The 19711-nt window shown below is 42.7% G+C and overlaps 1 protein-coding gene across 1 annotated transcript in view; it reads left to right on the top strand.

The window, feature by feature from the left end:
- The window catches only part of nectin3b (nectin cell adhesion molecule 3b), a 101553-nt gene that overhangs the window by 35095 nt on the left and 46747 nt on the right, over positions 1–19711 (top strand). The window contains 2 exon segments of the mRNA XM_048238204.1: positions 5604–5951; positions 14642–14941. Of these exon segments, the coding sequence (XP_048094161.1) occupies positions 5604–5951; positions 14642–14941 (648 nt within the window).

The raw sequence follows: 19711 nt of genomic DNA, 5'->3' as shown, positions 1-19711 counted from the left end.
CATGCGCGATCCTTGTTTATCTGTCGGACTTCCTTGACGTGTGTTTGCATTCCTAATTTTATCGATTTGCTTCCTCTTCCCTATTAATGCTGTCAGCTTTTCCCTCCCAATGTTGTGTCTCTCTCTCTCTCTCTCTCTCTCTCTCTCTCTCTCTCTCTCTCTCTCTCTCTCTCTCTCTCTCTCTCTCCCCCCTCCCTCCCCCTCTCTCTCTCTCTCTCTCTCTCTCTCTCCCTCCTCCCCCCTCTCTCTCTCTCTCTCCCCCTCTCCCCTCCCTCCTGTGCACTCTCCTCTGCGTTCCTGCTCCTCCATGGTCTCTTCCAGTCATTGATCTCTGTATGTGGCGTGGCTGGTTTTCAGTGGGTAGACTGAAGAAGATGAGATCCAGATTGTGTGAAATGTAGCCCGGTTCTCTCTGGTAACGGAGAGGCCTGGCGTGGGTCCCTCTGCACAGGTCAGCTCACGGCCAGCTATTGTTGGGCTCTTTTGACAGTGCTTGTACACAATCCCCCACGCACATGCTCAGATGCATACGCTGAACTTAGGCTAGATAAATGAATGATATAGGTAGTATACACCGTATTGAACACAGATGCAAACAATGAGCTTGGCTAGGGGTACAGGGTTGGTGGGGTTTGTTTTTTTGTTTGTTTGCTTGTTTGCGTAATTTAATTTAAGGCCATTTCAGCAACTAAAGCTATTTAAGCTATTTCAAAATAAAATTATCATCTTTTGGTTTTCAGAGCAAAATAATAAAATGCGTTTCACTGACGGGCATTTTACGAAACTGGCACGATGGAGGTTCTTCGCCACTCAATAGAAAGCCATCACTGAGTCTTGAATGTCCTATACGGCATCTAAAATGAACTACTTGATCGTGTCTCAGCTCGGTGTTTGGCGTCTGCATGCATAGAAAAAACATTAGCTTGGATTCATCTGCAGAATTTCCCTACATTCAGCAATGTAAGTTATGAGCCCATTTTCTACAAGTCTTATGTCTTCCTAACAATCCGACATTGAAATTGTATTTTCCAACAAAATAAATAAAGACAAAAATAACTTTATTTGCGATCTGATCTGTTTACTGTGCTAACGTTAGCTAGCTAGCTAGCTAGCTAGCTCTGTTTGAAAGAGTTTCATTGGCATCATACACAAGCAATGGCAATAAAATAGTACACCCAATTTTATTAATATGTTGTTATTGCTTATTCAAGCATAACTCTCGCCAAAATGCCTCCTAGGGTGTATTTGTGAATGTACCCTAGTCAAACTTTCATAAATGGAGTTTTGAATGGGAATCGCAGGGGCACTACTATTTTGATACATGATCGCGTCAAAATCGCTGTTTTTAAAACCCTAAGAAGGCTCAACACGACATGAAACTTTGATTTAAGTATCAGTGTCTCTACACATGAACTTGAGCATTGAGAACATAGTTTGTGTACACCGAGTTTACTAAAAAGAAAGGTTTTGGACATGTCCATCTCTGTTCAGTACTAGCTCAGTCAGTAGCCAATTCAGTACTAGCTCAGTCAGTAGTCATTTCAGTACTATCTCAGTCAGTAGCCGTGTGTGATGTACATCTCTGGTGTGTGTGTGTGTGTGTGTGTGTGTGTGTGTTAATGGCATGCTTTGGGTTGTTTTTTTTTTTTTTTTTTCCAGCACGCTCTGTGACTAAGCTGCACATAGTCATGGAAACAGTTTTCACTTCGAGCCTTTTCATGTGGCGATGGTGAGAGGAGAGATGGGCTGACGTCTGTGTGTGTGTCTGTGTCTGTGTGTGTGTGTGTCTGTGCGTGTGTGAGGGGGGGTTGCAGGACTGCAGCTGTTGCACTGTAATAAGACACACCGGTTGTCCTTATGTAGCCTTTCTGGTCTCCTACCAATAACCGCACACACCCACAAAGAGAGACATGTTTGCATGTGCACACACACATGCACACGCAAGCAACACACACACACACACACACGCAAGCAGACACACACATACACAGAGAGACATGTTTGCATGTGCACACACACACACACACACACACACACACACACACACACACACATATGAGGGGCCGTCTAGGCCTTAATTCATACTTGGTCTTACACACACTATCATAATCTTGCACATACACCACTATATACCCACCTCCACCCTCAGCTACATAACATCCTGGACATTGGATCCACAATGGCCGCCTGCACTACTCCACTTGCACACTTGTACACTTTGCAACTTGTTGTTGTTGTCCTGAAAACACAACACTTCTGCTGCTCTTACATAACTTGCACCACTATGCCACTTTCTTTCTTACTTAGGTCAAACAGAACTACCCTAGCCTTTTATTGGCCTTTTTATTTATATTTTATTTGCACTAGTATTTTATTGACTGTCTATGCACAATTTCAACCAAATTTTGCTGCTCTTATTTTTTTATTATATGTGCCCTCTTATTTACTTACTTTTTTGTTTACTTGAATGTTATGTTTGTCTGTGGACTTAAATTGGTAAAATATGTCTTGTCTTCACCGTGGGATAGTGAGAAACGTAATTTCGATCTCTTTGTATGTCTGGAACATGTGAAGAAATTGACAATAAAGCTGACTTTGACTTTGACTTTGATAGTCATGCACACTCACTATTATAGTCATTTTACATGTATGTATGAGAGGGTATAGTCGTGTATGTGAGAGAGTATAGTAGTGAATGGAAGAGAGTATAGTAGTGTATGTGAGAGAGTAAAGAGTATAGTAGTGTATGTGAGAGTATAGTAGTGTATGTGAGAGTATAGTAGTGTATGTGAGAGTATAGTAGTGTATGTGAGAGTATAGTAGTGTATGTGAGAGTATAGTAGTGTATGTGAAAGAGTATAGTAGTGTATGTGAAAGAGTTTAGTAGGACATGTGAGAGAATATAGTAGTGTATGTGGGAGAGTTTGGTAGTGTATATGAGAGAGAGTATAGTAGTGTATGAGAGAGTATAGTAGTGTATGTAGGGGGCATACTAGTGTATAAGAGGTATAGTAGTGTATCTGAGAGGAATTATAATAGTGTATCTTGAGAGAGTTTAGTAGTGTATCTTGAGAAGGTATAGTAGTGAATGCAAGAGAGTATAGTAGGGAATGTGAGAGAGTATAGTGGTGTATGTGAGAGAGTATAGTGAATGTGTGTGAGAGAGTTTGCATGAAGCGGAAGGAGTTTGATTTCCCAGTTCCTGATTGGTTTGTCAATGTCACTTCTCTCTAGCTAGCCAATTAAAATCAAGGAAGGGGGACCTACACTGTCAACAATGTTAAATGTGTAGACCTTGTGGTGGAGGAAAAAATCAGCCAAGTCCTATGTGACTAAATATTAAACTACTACTGCAAACCAGATGCAAATTAGGCTACTAAGACATGAGGGGTGCCTATTCTATTGTAATTGCCTAGCTACCAGCTCCTTTTTGTCTGGCGAAAGTCATATTTTTTAGTGAACTGAGATCTGAAAGATTGCTGCCATTGCAGTTAGCTAGTTAGCTAGCATTCCAGCAAACATTCCAAAAGGGCGTGCATTACAGTTTGGCTGGCAGACGTTTTTGGTAACCTTGTCTGCTGTTGCCAGTGACTCGTGAGCCTGTGTCCACATCGCTATTTTTGCACTGGCAGCCAAAGATTCTAGAACAGAGCTCCAGACAGCGCTCCTTTCATAGTGCTGCAGGTCAAGTGTTTATTGTTGCTAGGTTACCAAACTATCTACCAGCAGCATGTCTTTGCTGCCTGGCTTAATGCTAACTGAAATGGCAATCTTTCAGGACTCAGTTCACTAAAATATGACTTTTCCAGACAAAAGGAGCTGGCATTACAATAGAATATGTCACCCCTTGTGTCTTTGTAATTTGCATTCGGTTTGCAGTAGTAGTTTAATATTTAGTCACATAGGACTTGGCTGATTTTTTCCCCTACCACTAACGTTATGCGAACTGTGTAAACCTGTGCTAGGTCCCGCAGCAATTTTTCAGGACTCAGTTCACTAAAATATGACTTCGCCAGACAAAAGGAGCTGGTAGCTAGGCAATTACAATAGAATAGGCACCCCTCATGTCTTAGTAGCCTAATTTGCATTCGGTTTGCAGTAGTAGTTTAATATTTAGTCACATAGGACTTGGCTGATTTTTTCCACCACCACAAGGTCTACACGAACATTGTTGACAGTGTAGGTCCCGCCCCTTCCTTGATTTTAATTGGCTAGCTAGAGAGTGACATTGACAAACCAATCAGGAACTGAGAAATCAAACTCCTTCCGTTTCATGCAAACTCTCTCACACACACCACTGTACTCTCTCACATATACTACTATACTCTTTCGCATACACCACTATACTCTCTCACATTCACTACTATACTCTCTTGCATTCACTACTATTCCTTCTCGCATACACTACTAAACTCTCTCACATAGACTACTAAACTCTCTCACATACACTATTATACTCTCGCATACACTACTAAGCTCTCTCGCATACACTACTATACTCTCTTGCATACACTAGTATACTCTCTTGCATACACTAGTATACTCTCTCGCATACACTACCAAACTCTCTCACATACACTACTATAGTCTCTCACATACACTACTATACTCTCTCACATACACTACTATAGTCTCTCACATACACTACTATAGTCTCTCACATACACTACTATATTCTCTCACATGTACTACTATACTCTCTCACATACACTACTATACTCTCTCACATACACTACTATAGTCTCTCACATACACCTCTCACATACACTACTATAGTCTCTCACATACACTACTATACTCTTTACTCTCTCACATTCACTACTATACTCCTTCACATACACTACTATACTCCTTCACATACACTACTATACTCTCTCACATACACGACTATACCCTCTCATACATACATGTAAAATGACTATAATAGTGAGTGTGCATGAGTATAGTGGTGTATGTGCAAGGTTATGATAGTGTGTGTAAGACCAAGTATGAATTAAGGCCTAGACGGCCCCTCATATATACACACACACACACACACACACACACACACACACACACACACACACACACACACACACACACACACACACACACACACACACACACGCACATAGCCACACTGAGCCACAAACATGGGGACACACTCATGCAAACATACACCCTAAAGACCGCACAGGGGTGCACTCATACACACACGTGCGCAACCATGCAGACACACACTCACCTCACACATGAATGCACTCTGAGCCACACACACACAGACACACACGTTTTTCCATGCAAACATAAATGTCTCAATAAGATGCAGTTGCACACGCGCGCGCACACACACGCACAATCACATAGTCACACTCTCTCTTCAGAAGCTTCATTTGCACTTTAATGACAAAAGGAAAAGTTGACCAAGGCAAAGCAGAGAGTGTGTGGGGTAGGAGGTCAGTTTAGTGCTGAAACCTGTTTTTGGGACCCGAGGTGGCTACTCAGCAGAATCAGCGCTCAGTCAGCCGCCCCGAGCTGCAGTCTCACTGTGTGCCTCAGGCTACCCTTCCGCAACTCTTCTGACGCTGTTTGTGTTTTTGTTTTCCCCTCTCCGTGGCTGGCAGGTGTACTGTGTAACCAGGTGTTGGTTCCGCCGCGCGTCAGTGCAGTTCTGGGCAAGAACGCGACGCTGGCCTGTCGCGTGGAGGTGGACAGCAACCTGAGCCTGACCCAGAGCTCCTGGGAGCGCCGTCTGCCGTCCGGCTCGGTCACGCTGGCCGTGTACAACCCGCGGCTGGGCATCTCGGTTCCGCCCGAGTACGAGCGCCGCCTCTCGTTCCACTCGCCGTCGCCGCACGACGCCACCATCGTCCTGGAGGACGTGAGCTTCGCCGACGTGGGCATCTACACCTGCAAGGTCGCCACCTTTCCCCTCGGCAACACGCAGGCGTCCACCACAGTCAGTGTGCTGGGTAAGGAGTCTGTGTGTGTGTGTGTGTGTGTGTGTGTGTGTGTGTGTGTACGCATTCTAGGCCTCCTTCACCGTCAGTGTGCTGGGTAAGGTGCGTGTGTGTGTGTGTGTGTGTGTGTACGCATTCTAGGCCTCCTTCACTGTCAGTGTGCTGGGTAAGGAGCGTGTGTGTGTGTGTGTGTGTACACATTCTAGGCCTCCTTCACCGTCAGTGTGCTGGGTAAGGAGCGTGTGTGTGTGTGTGTGTGTGTACGCATTCTAGGCCTCCTTCACTGTCAGTGTGCTGGGTAAGGTGCATGTGTGTGCCTGTACTAGGGATGCACCGATCCGACTTTTTTTGATACCGATACCGATGCTTGGGCTTTGTTTATCAGTGGATATCTGATACTGATCTGATGCATTTGTTGAATTAACAAACTGTATACCTCACCATGAGGAAGAGATTAAAGGCATCAGGCTTGACTTTACCAAGCATTACTTTCCCTAACTAAACATTTATTTCCTAAGACAAAATGTAAAAAAATATTAATAATAAACAATAAACAATTGTGCGCCAGCAGCAACTTAGAGCAGCATTCAAGTTCACAGTTATTACCAAGTAATAAATCTAACAAGCAAACATAAAGCACACATACTTTGTGCATTTTTCTCCCACCAAAAAACAGTTTTGTGCAGATAAAAATCCCATGCTAGTGATGTACATTAAAACACCCCTGCCAAAATAGTTCACACCATTAATCACCCACGAAACCCCTCTAGCATCAGCATCATGTAATGCATTAATTCTACCTACCACCAAGGATGAACAGAACTCATAATAGTCGTCAATGGTACAGCAGTCACCAAAATACCAGTAGCCTAGGCCTATGTGTGGTTCCAAAGTGAACCTGACGTAAAATGGCCACAACAGTAAACAATATGTATCTGCAGATAAACGCTAGAAGCTGAGTCCCAAATCAATAATAGAGTTTGTTTACATTGCAGGTAACTGAATAAAGCTGCAACTTTGGACTGTATTAGGGGATTTAAAAAACCTGCTGCAACAGAAATAAAAGGGCTTAGCCCCGAAGGTTTTAAAAACTTGTCTTGAACTGAAGCAGGAATTCTTGTTAAGAATACAAAACCCAAGCAAACAAAAATGCAATTTCACATTTAAATTTTTCTACTCGTCCCACCAAAGAGTTTGTTTACATAGGCCAGTTTGGAAATATATTTAAAAAATATCGGGCCATAATTCTGTTATCGACATAATCGCCAGTAATATATATCGCATCCCCCTAATTTATAGCATCACAAAACAGAGTTCTGTGCTGTCAAGAATTCTCCAAAAGTGTGTTTGTTTGAGGGAATAGAAGGACACTTACCTCCCTTTCAGAAATACATTAATCAAGAGTTATATTTTCTGCATGTTTTATGAATAGAATAGAATAGGTCTTTATTGTCATGTCAAGTGCTCTCCAGTCAGTGCATCATTCATTGAGTCTATCAAAATATAATTTAAGTGGAATATAATTTGGAGGAACAAGGAGATGCCATACTGATGGGTTTGGAGAGAGGAAGAGAGAGAAGGAGAGATAGAGAGAGAGAAGGAGGGAGAGAGGAGGAGGAAGGGAAGCATAAGGAGAGAAAGAAAGAGGCTAGATGAGTGAGAGTGGCTGAGAGGACATGAAAGCAAAAGCAAGGGAGGAGAGGAGAGGAGAGGAGAGGAGCGGAGAGATTGCAGTGGTGACAAATGCTTTGCGATTGTTCCCGTGTGTAAGTGGCCAGAGAGAGAGAGGCGGAGGGGTGGGGGGTGGGGGCAAGAGTAGAGCTTCACTTCTTAACAGAAAACCCAATGCCAAAAATATGAGGAAATACAGACATTATCATTCCATACATTAAAGTCAACCCTTCCTGAGTTTGATAGATACATAACATATAACATATAACATATAACATATAATATAACATAACCCCCCCAAGGGGAAATTCAAGGTCTCAGTAGCATACAGACATCACACACAACATGCACTTACAAAGAAATGGTAAATATAAGTATAAACATATAACAAAACTCCACTGTACAATAGACACAGTAGAAGATAAGAAATACTAATATACTATATAAATTAAATAAAAAAAATCCACAGTGTGCTTGAGGGTGATCAAGCATGAGATGCTTGCAGTGACAGGGCCGGGACTGGCCTGTAGTTCTGTGTGCATGGTGAGGTGCTCAAGAGAGTGAGTGTCATGGTGAAGCAAAAAAGTCGTCCAACAGTGCAAGAATAAGGTCTAGAGACCAGCATAAATAATATGGACAAATAAGAGAGTAGAGTGTAATGTAGACAAGGTAATATAAAAAAACTATGTCAGTGCAAGAATAGGTTGAGGTAATAGGGCAAATTAGGCTAAATTGCCTTACATGTGGAGAGAATGAGGATTTGGCCATTCTTACATTCTCGGAGAGAACAAGGATATGGCCATTCTTGCATCGTTGGAGATGGCGAGGATATGGCCCTTCTTGCATCGTTGGAGATAGCGAGGATATGGCCATTCTTGCATCGTTGGAGAGAACGAGGATATGGCCATTCTTGCTACAAAATTTGTAGCAGCCTGCCATAACCTGAGGGACAGCCAGTGAGGCCAGTGCAAATTATCCAACCAAAAACACAAAGATCCTAATAACACATCTATCCGATTACTCTATTGTGAGACATTAAGAAAATATAAATGCGTACTAAGAACTAAGAAAGCCCAATACACCCATAAGCAACTGACACTAATTGAAGAGTCCATAAACACAAACAGTTTTTGGGACAACTGGAATCGCTTTAAAAAATAAAACCATCAAGAATTGGTGATTCAAGATGGAGAAATTTGGATGAACCATTTCCAAACCCTTTTTAAGAAAGTGGAATCAGACCAAAGCAGGGACCAAGAAAATATAATAAATAAATTACAGAGCTTAGAGTCCTCAGTCAAAGACTACCAAAATCCACTCGACTCCCTCATCACAGAGCAGGAGCTTCTAACCCAAATTAACAAACTGAAGCCTAAAAAAGCATATGGACTTGAGATGCTAAAATCCCTTGACAGTAAGTTCAGAATGGTCATGCTCAAACTATTCAATCTTGTCCTGAGTGTGGGTTACTTCCCAGATATCTGGAACTACGGACTAGTTACACCAATCTTCAAGAGCGGAGATAAATTTGACCCCAGCAACTACCGGGTCATATGTGTTAACAGCAACCTAGGAAAGGTATTCTGTAGTGTTATTAATTTACGGCTCCAAAACTTCCTTATGAAACACAGTGTCCTAAGTAGAAGCCAGATTAGATTCCTACCTAATTATCACTCTTGTGACCACATATACACCGTGCACACCCTAATTGAAAAACATACTCAAAACCACAACAAAATATTCTCATGCTTTGTTGACTTCAAAAAAACATTCGACTCCATTTGGCATCATGGATTGTTTTACAAAATAATTGAAAGCGGTGTGGGTGGAAAAACATATGACATTGTAAAATCTATGTACTCAGTAGCTAAGTGTGGCATCAAAATAGGATCCAAAAGAACCCACCCTCATCCCCCAAGAACGTGGAGTGAGACAGGGCTGCTCATTAAGTCCAACTTTATTTAATATATACATCAATGAGCTGGCAAGCATACTTGAAAAATCATCAGCTCCTGGACTTACTCTATATGACAAGTGAAGTCAAATTCCTGCTCTTTGCAGATGATCTTGTCATTCTTTCACCAACAGAAAAGGGACTCCAGACTCAACTAGACCATCTTCAAAAGTTCTGCCAGACCGGGGCCCTGGCTGTTAACACAAATAAAACAGAAATATTAATCTTCCAAAAAAGATCCAGATACCGGGGAAGTCAACCCATATTTAGATTAGGACCTAATGAAGTCGAACATGCACTAGAGTACACCTACCTAGGCCTTGGAATAAATAATAAAGGATCATTCAACATGGCAGTGAATGAATTAAAAGACAAGGCACGCAGGGCTCTTCATGCCATAAGAAGACAAATTCCTTTCGAAATCCAATCCAAATCTGGCTAAAACTGTTCTCATCAGTAATAGAACCAATTGCCCTTTATGGCAGTGAAGTGTGGGGCCCACTTGGAAATCAGGACCTAGATAAATGGGAAAAACACCCAGTTGAGATCCTGCATACAGAATTTTGTAAAGCCATTCTAAAAGTCCACCAGCACACAACTAATAACGCATGCATGGCAGAACTAGGCCAATATCCTCTCCTGATAAAAATTCAGAAAAGGGCAAACAAGTTCATCAAACATGTAAGTCTGAGTGACCCAAACTCATTCCATTATAAAGCCCTGAAAGACCAAGAGTTGAGCAAAGATAACTCCCCTACCAACCTGGTCTTCAGTCACCCTCCTCCAGAGACATCCAACACTTGTCTGGACATTTGTCTTAAAGGCCAAATACCAGGCCACATCCACACAAAATGTTTAAATGTTTGGATTAACCAAACCCCCCAAAACCTAAAAGACATGTATGATGAATATTGGCAATCTAAAACACAATCCCAAAGCAAAATGCAATGCTATTTGACCCTAAACAAGAAATATACACTTACACATTACCTAACAAAAATAAGAGAGACAAATTTAAGATGCACACTAACGAAACACAGACTCGGTGAACACCGTTTAGCCATAGAAACAGGAAGACACAAACATATATGGCTTCCAAAACACGAGCGTCTATGCCAGCAGTGCAGAGATGATGTTGAAACTGAATTACACTTTTTAACTGAATGCCCAAAATTTGAATCAATTCGCAATAAATACTTCCCAAAAATGAAAGAAAAAATCCCTGATTTCTATGACTTACCAAACCCGAATAAAATACTATACCTATTGGGAGAAGACACAGACGGCTGTATTACTGCTGCCCAATATGTCCTTGCCTGTCATCAGCTGAGACACGGAGTGATTTTTGTATGCATGTACATGTGACACACACACACACACATACACGCACCCCTCTCACAGCCACAGCCACATACACTAACTCAACACAGTCCCCTCATGTTGTATATACTGTACCACACTTGAAGTTTCTACACAGTCCACTTTATATTTGTGCCCTGATGTATTGTATGTCTGTAAGTGTGTTGCCTGTGAGTCACTCAGAACTCGAACTCAATCTGTTGTACTCCGGACACAGACAAAAAAGAAAATGTTCTTTACACTTTGTCCATGTACCCCTATCCCTTGTATATACCTGTATAATTGCTTAGATCCTGATACTGTACTTTTATTTATGTAACAATTGCTTTGGCAATTCAAGAGTCATATTTGTCATGCCAATAAAGCACAATTTGAATTTGAGAGAGAGAGAGAGAGAGAGAGAGAAAATGAGATTTCAACTAATTGTAGACCAGAGAGAGATCAGAGAGAGAGAGAGAGAGAGAGAGAGAGAGAGAGAGAGAGAGAGAGATGTTTAAAATGTGATTTCAACTAATTGTACACCAGAGGCATCGCAACAGCAGCACCACTTGCAGCGCGTCTCCGTGTGACTTAAAGGACAAATCCGGCCAATTTTACGTGGATGTTGATCGCTAAACGTCGCCGAGTACTGTAAAAAAAAACGAACAGAATCGGTGCTACCAAACTGGAGTAGCAATGGAGCGGTTACTGCCTGCAGACATGCAGTAGACATCGCAGCTCATGGAGTCTATCTGTGTGTGTGTGTCTGTTACTGCCTGCAGACATACAGTAGACATCGCAGCTCATGGAGTCTATCTGTGTGTGTGTGTCTGTGTTACTGCCTGCAGACATACAGTAGACATCGCAGCTCATGGAGTCTATCTGTGTGTGTGTGTCTGTGTTACTGCCTGCAGACATACAGTAGACATCACAGCTCATGGAGTCTATCTGTGTGTGTGTGTCTGTGTTACTGCCTGCAGACATGCAGTAGACATAGCAGCTTGTGGAGTGTGTCGTGTGTGTGTGTGTGTGTGTGTTACTGACTGCAGACATAGACGTAGCAGCTCGTGGAGGTTTTCATCTCAGTCAACGTTTTGGTTGTGAATTGGTCACCCAGCTTCCCAGAGAGCTGCAAAGCAAAGCGATCTGACCACTGATTGCTATTCATGCTGCTCATGACTTTAGATTCGAATATGGATTACGATTGTACTGTGACGTAGTATTATCCCACAAGTCTCTCTCTGTCTCACTCACTCACTCTCATTCTCTCTCTCACTCACTCACTCACTCACTCACTCACTCACTCACTCACTCACTCACTCACTCACTCACTCACTCACTCACTCACTCACTCACTCACTCACTCACTCACTCACTCACTCACTCACTCAAATCATCAGCTCCTGGACTTACTCTATATGACAAGTGAAGTCAAATTCCTGCTCTTTGCAGATGATCTTGTCATTCTTTCACCAACAGAAAAGGGACTCCAGACTCAACTAGACCATCTTCAAAAGTTCTGCCAGACCGGGGCCCTGGCTGTTAACACAAATAAAACAGAAATATTAATCTTCCAAAAAAGATCCAGATACCGGGGAACTCTCACTTCACTTCACTCTCTCTCTCTCTCTGTCACTCTCTCACTCTCACTCTCACGCTCACTCACTCACTCGCTCATGATGAAATCTAAGATGGGGGTTGTGGGTGCTGATCAATTGCTCTAATAATTTGACGTAGAAAGTAATTAGTGGCTAAATAAGGGCTGGGGAGAGGAAGCCCATAAATCAGTGGTCACCAACCTTTTTGAGCCCAAGATCCCTGACCTCGCCCTGAACAAAGGCAAGATCTACCATGAAGCATCAAAAGAGAATCAAAGCTAAAATACTTGCAATTTAAGGCCTTTTATTTAGGCAAATGTATTGGGTCAAAAATATCACATCCTCCACCCCCTTATACAGGCGTCAATGAGATAACAACACTTAACAGTCTTTACTTGCATGATTTTGATTTAGATTTTTTTAATTGGAGTAAGTGTTTGTGAGCACGTCATGATAAATTTGATAATGTTTGATCGCTATTTTGGTATGAAGCATCTTTCATGTAATGAATGTGCACTCTAGAAAGTGAAAGTAACCTGCCTAGGCCTAAATTCCGCTTCGTATGTAGCTCTCTGTGCACGTCCGTAATCAATTACATTCTTCAAATGTAGAACAAATTCCTGAGAGAGAGCGAGAGAGAGAGAGAGACTGCAAAGTGGTGCTGTGTGTGTCTGCATCATGGGGTTACGTTCGGTTCAAGCAGACGTTGGTCGTCCGGTCCCACATTCACGCCGCTCCATTATTAGATTAACGTAAAATATGTGCAGGAATTTCTCGCATTATGATGGCTAGAGTTGCGGGTTTTGAATAAATCATTCGCTATACCCACAATCCCGCGCTGAAATTTAGGCCCTAAAACGCTGGCGAACATGCATGAATTTGGTGACTGTTTTTATTTTTCCTGTTATTCTCGGGATCTACTGAGCAAGTCCTAAAGATCTACAGGTCGATCGCGATCGACGGGTTGGCGACCACTGCCATAAATCATTGTCTGGTATTTCCTGCGGATTGTTTCAGTTCACACAATGACATCACACTGATGATGCCTGTTTTAGCCTCCGCTGAGCAGACTATCTGGAGAGTGCGTGTTGGGAGTGTGCGTGTTGGGAGTAGGGATGTAACGGTATGCAAATTTAACCTCAGAGTTATAGTGACCAAAACTATCAAGGTTTTCGGTATTACCGCGGTATTTTTAAACGTGTGTTCAATATGTTCAGAAAGCACTAATAGGCCTACACAAGCTAAAATAGTTTCAAAAAGTGTGACAGCATTTACTAAATTACAAAATATAGACAAAACCTTATTAAAAAAGTGCAACATTTAACCAGGGACGCTGGAACTCATTTTCACCTGGGCTCATAGAGGGGGTGCTGAGGGAGGGTAAAAAAATTGTTACTGAGTAGATGTGATTCCTTTATTCTGGTGCAGGCCTACATCCTGACTGCACAAACAAACCTGGCTGAGCTGAGCATTCTTAATTCATAGCATAATGTTACCGTGGCATTGTGTGTTGTCCCATTCACTTTTTCCTTGGTCATGTTTAATTGGCTTTGTGCCACAGTTAAATCCATCAGTTAGACAACAGAATCAGTATGGTACCAGTTTTGTTTCATTATACCAGGCCAACTGTATGTCAAAAGCAGGCTCGGATGAAGCTGGGAAGGATTAAACACACGGTTTCCACACCGTGGTAATCGGCCGTGATAATCATGATATTTGACATGAAAACGGTAATTGTGAACATTTTTATTGCGGTATACCATTATACCGGTGATGGTTACATCCCTAGTTGAGAGTGTGTGTGTGTGTCTGGAGAGTGTGTGTGTTGAGAGTGTGTGTGTCGGCCAGCAGCGTCATCAAACTAAGACCTCATAACACACAGACGCAGTTGTATGGATGTAGCACAGCTTTTGGGATACAATAACCAATATTCTTTTAAACGTTATATTGTTTTAAGATTAGGTGGGGTCCACTTATTTTTCCAAACCAGCATTGTTTCTTATTGTAAACATTGTTTTCTTGTTGTTTTTTATATTCTTTGATATATGATGTAATCTCTCTCTATCCCTCTCTTTCTCTCTATCCCTTTCTCCCTCTCTATCTATCTATCTATCTATCTATCTATCCCTCTCCCCCTCCAGTGGAGCCGAAAGTATACGTGTCGGCGGGTTCCGTGGCTCTGGTTGACGGGGGCAACGAGACGGCGGTGGCGACGTGCATTGCGGAGCGGGCGCGTCCGCCGGCCGAGGTCTCCTGGGAGACGGACCTGCACGGCGCGTCGGAGGCCCAGCTGCAGGACGAGGCCAACGGCACCACGACTACACAGGTGCACTACATGTGGCACCCCAGCCGGCACGGCCAGGGACACACGCTCACCTGCGTCGTCCGCCACCCTGCCCTGCAGGCCGACTTCAGGGTGCCCTACCTGGTCAGCGTGCTCTGTGAGTGACCCTTACCTGTTCCTCTTACCTGTTCCTCCTATTTCACAGTCGCCGACTGAATGTCCAAAGTCAGAATGAAAGCATGGGAGTTTTAGAGCGTTCCCATTAACTAGATCGTTTAGTGTAAGGTGCCAATCTTAGCGGTAGTCTTAGTCGTGGCTCATACAAATAGTGACATGAACAATATAAAAAACAATTGTAAGCTCCAGAGTTTCCGCTAGAAAAAAATGGTGCTGGTCACTGAGGTTTCGTTTTCTGGACATTTTGATGATATGCCGGTCAAATATCCTATTATCACTTATTAATTAGTCAAATTGAGGAAAACTGGAGACAGGCTATGTAGCTTAAAGAATGACCATAATCAAGCTGTATAGAATGCAACATGTTCATTAGCCTAACTTAAACATGCCTAACAAGATCTAGTCAAGTCAAGTCGGCTTTTATTGTCAATTTCTTTACATGCACTGGTCATACAAAGAATTGAAATTTCGTTTCTTACTTTCCCATGCAGACATAGACATTACTTTAAATATAGACATACTATAGACATAGCCATAGACAATAAACATTCAATTAAAGTGCGAGACTGAAATATAGAACATGTATGTATTAACAATAGAAATATAGGACATATATCAAAAAAAAAAAAATAATAGAGTTGTGTCTAGCCAGTATCTTTTCATGGACAGCAAGAGTCCGCCGTTAGTTGTTTTAAAAGGCTGCGTTGTTTGTTGCTGCTACCCACGTCATCTCCAGTGGTGTTTAACTTACACAGATCGCCACACACAAGAATGGCTTCGCACCACTACCCTCTAATGCTATGCCTCTTTATTTGATAACAATAAATTAAGAAATGTTTCCTATTCTGGGAAATGTTTAGTTTCTTTTCTTTCGGCCGGTTCAATGATGCCGTTTAATTGTGCCAGAAATTATCCATGGACCAGTAATCTCTTGGCCGAGGAGGCCCTATCCCTGCAGATCATAGACAGAGAACGATAGGCCTACTGTATGCTTTGGGTAAAGAACACTTTGCATGTCCAGTGTACCGCGGAGAATGACAGTGTCTTGGAGCAGCCGCATCCCCCGCAACTCCACTTCCAATGCCACTGATTCCGACAGATACGCCCAACACTTTTTATCCGGTGGTGGTGGAGTTGACCGGACATCTGAGGCTTCAGGCGTTACCAATTTATCATCATCCATCGGCGTCCGGCCTCTGAAAAAAAAGCGTAGGCTAGTCTGCCTGGGCCTGGCCATGTTTGAACCGCCTCACTCATTTGTTAAGTTGTTTAAAATGTTTTAAGGCGTTTTAAAGCGTCGCTTCCTATTTTAAATGCAGCATAGGCTATGTGTGTAGTTTAATAGCTTACTTTTCAAATGGTATAGAGCCTGTTCATTTAAAAACATAGCCAGAGGACGTATAATATAGGCTTACATATTAAGGCTTATTCTCAAATTCAGATTGCGTTAGAGGACGGGATTATTAGCCAATTTCAATCCGACAATTTGACCGGAGAGAGACTTAATTTTGTCGGACATTTAATTTTTTTTTCGGCCAATGTCCGGTAATTACCGGACAACGGAAACCCTGGTAAGCTCTCTCTAACGCCAAACAAGAAGGGGTAAGCTCTCTCTAACGCCAAACAGGAAGGGGCAGAGTAGGTGACCGCTGTAGATTATATCATTATTTGTTGTTTTGTTTCTTATTATGGTCTCTCCACCTACCTGGTCTCTTCCCTACCTGGTGTTCCCTACCTGGTCTCTCCACCTACCTGGTCTCTTCCCCTACCTGGTCTCTCCCCTACCTGGTCTCTTCCCTACCTGGTGTTCCCTACCTGGTCTCTTCCCTACCTGGTCTCTTCCCCTACCTGGTCTCTTCCCTACCTGGTCTCTTCCCTACCTGGTCTCTTCCCTACCTGGTCTCTTTCCCTACCTGGTCTCTTCCCTACCTGGTGTTCCCTACCTGGTCTCTTCCCTACCTGGTCTCTTCCCCTACCTGGTCTCTTCACCTGGTGTTTCCCTCCTACCTGGTCTCTTCCCCACCTGGTGTTTCCCTACCTGGTCTCTTCCCTGGTCCCTCACCTGGTGTTCCCCACCTGGTCTTCCCCTGGTCTCTTCCTGGTGTTCCCCCTACTCTTCTCCCCACATGGTTCCCCTACCTGGTGTTTCCTACCTGGTCTCTTCCCCCTACCTACCTGGTCTCTTCCCTACCTGGTCTCTTCCCTCACCTGGTCTGTTCCCCTGCCTGGTCTCTTCTCTTCCCTACCTGGTCTCTTCCCTACCTCTCTTCCCCTACCTGGTCTCTTCCCTACCCGGTCTCTCTTCCTTCTCTTCCTACCTGGTCTCTTCTCTTCCCTACCTGGTCTCTTCTCTACCTGGTGTTCCCTACCTGGTCTCCTGGTCTCTTCTCTACCTGGTCTCTTCCCTACCTGGTGTTCCCTACCTGGTCTCTTCTCTACATGGTGTTCCCTACCTGGTCTCTTCCCTACCTGGTCTCTTCTCTACCTGGTCTCTTCTCTACCTGGTGTTCCCTAAAAATAATGGGCGTGTCACTCCTAACTTTAGGACTCCTAATTCGTTTCACTAAAAGTAATTCACAAAGCATTTTAGACCTAAAAGTAGCACCTAAGTCTGGGACAGCTTAAAAGAAGTCGAGAGGACTCCCAACTCACTAAGACCTATTCACAAACCGCTTTTTGTGGCATTTCACGTTGCGATGTTTTGAAATGCGTATGCGGCTACAGGAGCTTCCAATCGCGAGGGAACAATTTCGCATTGTAGGTATAAAAGGGATGCAATAACGCAACCAACAACAACCAAAACTAGCCTACTCATTGTCAACATGTAGGCCTAAATTAAATGTAACGTTTCATTGTGAATCAAATTAAAATGTTCTCCTCTTTGCAAATGTAGGCATATGGTGACAGATTAATTTAATATTGTTGCAACAATACTGCATCAATCCGTATGTTTCATTAGGCTACTACGCTATTTGTTTTGCCTTACTCTTTATTCATTTAGGCTAGGCCTTTTTATACCTGATGTTCCCTACCTGGTCTCTTCCCTACCTGGTGTTCCCTACCTGGTCTCTTCCCTACCTGGTCTCTTCCCCTATCTGATACGCTTCCCTACCTGGTCTACTGCCACATGTCTGCACAGTCCAACTGCAAAAACAGAAGTCGCAGCATACTCACCGAAAACACGGTTGTGCAAACTATCTCTTTTAAAAAGATAGGCTGGCCTATGGGAAACAACAGGACTAAGCATAACCTACAAACATCCATACATAGTCTAGCCTTGGAATTTCCGAGAAGCTAACTTTATACGTAATTATTATTGTTCGTTTGACGACAAAGCTACCTGGCATTATAATGGGAATTCCTTCCAAGTAACAAGCGTCTATTGCTGCTTGCTGCACCCACCCAATAAACATGGCAAGCATTTCCCTCCAGTTTGCAGATTTTATCTGATGGTGATTTCTTCCCTTGTAATCATATTTGTTGACTGCATTTGTTATGATTTCCAAGAATCAGAATTATGAATTTTATAATGCAGGTTTTTAACGCTGCATGGTCATTGTGTATCTGACCTAGCAACAGTAACAGCAGCATGCGGGACTTGACAAAGGGTGAACGGCCGAGATATTTGCGTATCAATAGATTAATGTGGACGCACATTATTCTACGGATAACTCTGAAGAAGATAAAACATCAGTCTGTCTTGCTTGTACTAATATTAAAAGGTATCAATTATGCCCCAGTGACTGTAATTATTATAAAGATATGAACTTAATATGAATTACAAAATATGTGAATTTATTGAAACATATGACATGATGTCCTCTTTTTAGGCGGTGGCTGTGTGTTTTTTGGACAGTTCTACAGAAGGTTATACTGCGTTGTGAATTACCCCAGCCAAAGCATTTCTTCATTTAAAGCGCTTTCAGACATACGTGTAAGACCGGAGGTTCTGCGGATGTTAAACGGTGGGGCCGTATATCTGAACGACATAACCAGTCATATGGAAGTCCGAATTTAGCCGGTTGTTCTACTCCTCGCCCCCAGTATTTCTGTACATTATGTAAATATGCTGTGTCTGAACGAAGCGTAGAACATGCGGTTAAAATTCACACCTAGTGAGAGGGCGTGTCGGTGACGTTTCTTTTGTGCGTCCATGTGGTTAGATCTGAGTAAAATGACTTAAGTGTTATGATAGAGTGGCATAGTGCTATCCAGAAAAGTTCCGACCTGGAAAGATGCAGACATCACAGAGCTACTGTCCATGAGGGCATACAACATTTTGATAGAACACATGAAAGGAACGGCAAGAGACTCGTTGTAGCCTACAACTGCATGGCAAGGCCAAACAAATTCAAAAGACTGAATCATCATAAGCAGAAGGCGCTGAAAAGGCAGTAGCCTACAGCGACGTCGTTGACAACAATAACAGGAGTATTTAATAAATTGTTAGCCAAAACGGTCGGTTTTCTGTTCATTGATAGCCTTCTCATGACCTCACTGCTAAGTTCGCTGATATTTGTTGAGCATAAATATGCCTAGAGAAAATGAAAACATAGAAAAACCCAACTTTGTGTCAAGCTCCTTACGTAAATGCAATAGACACATGGGGAGAGGATGCTTTTGGAAAAATAAACCATGAAAAAACGAACCACTTCACTGTTATGTTAGTGTTTTGTTTGTTGCTTAAAAACTTATATGATGGCCTTGAAGTCTTGAGTTAGCCTACTGAATTGGCTGGTACCATAAAGTT

The sequence above is a fragment of the Alosa alosa genome, chromosome 2 (assembly GCF_017589495.1).
Source record: "Alosa alosa isolate M-15738 ecotype Scorff River chromosome 2, AALO_Geno_1.1, whole genome shotgun sequence".
NCBI classification, from domain to species: Eukaryota; Metazoa; Chordata; class Actinopteri; order Clupeiformes; family Clupeidae; genus Alosa; species Alosa alosa.
Note: the sequence above shows the minus strand (reverse complement) of the source record. Positions and strands in the feature narration are given on the sequence as shown.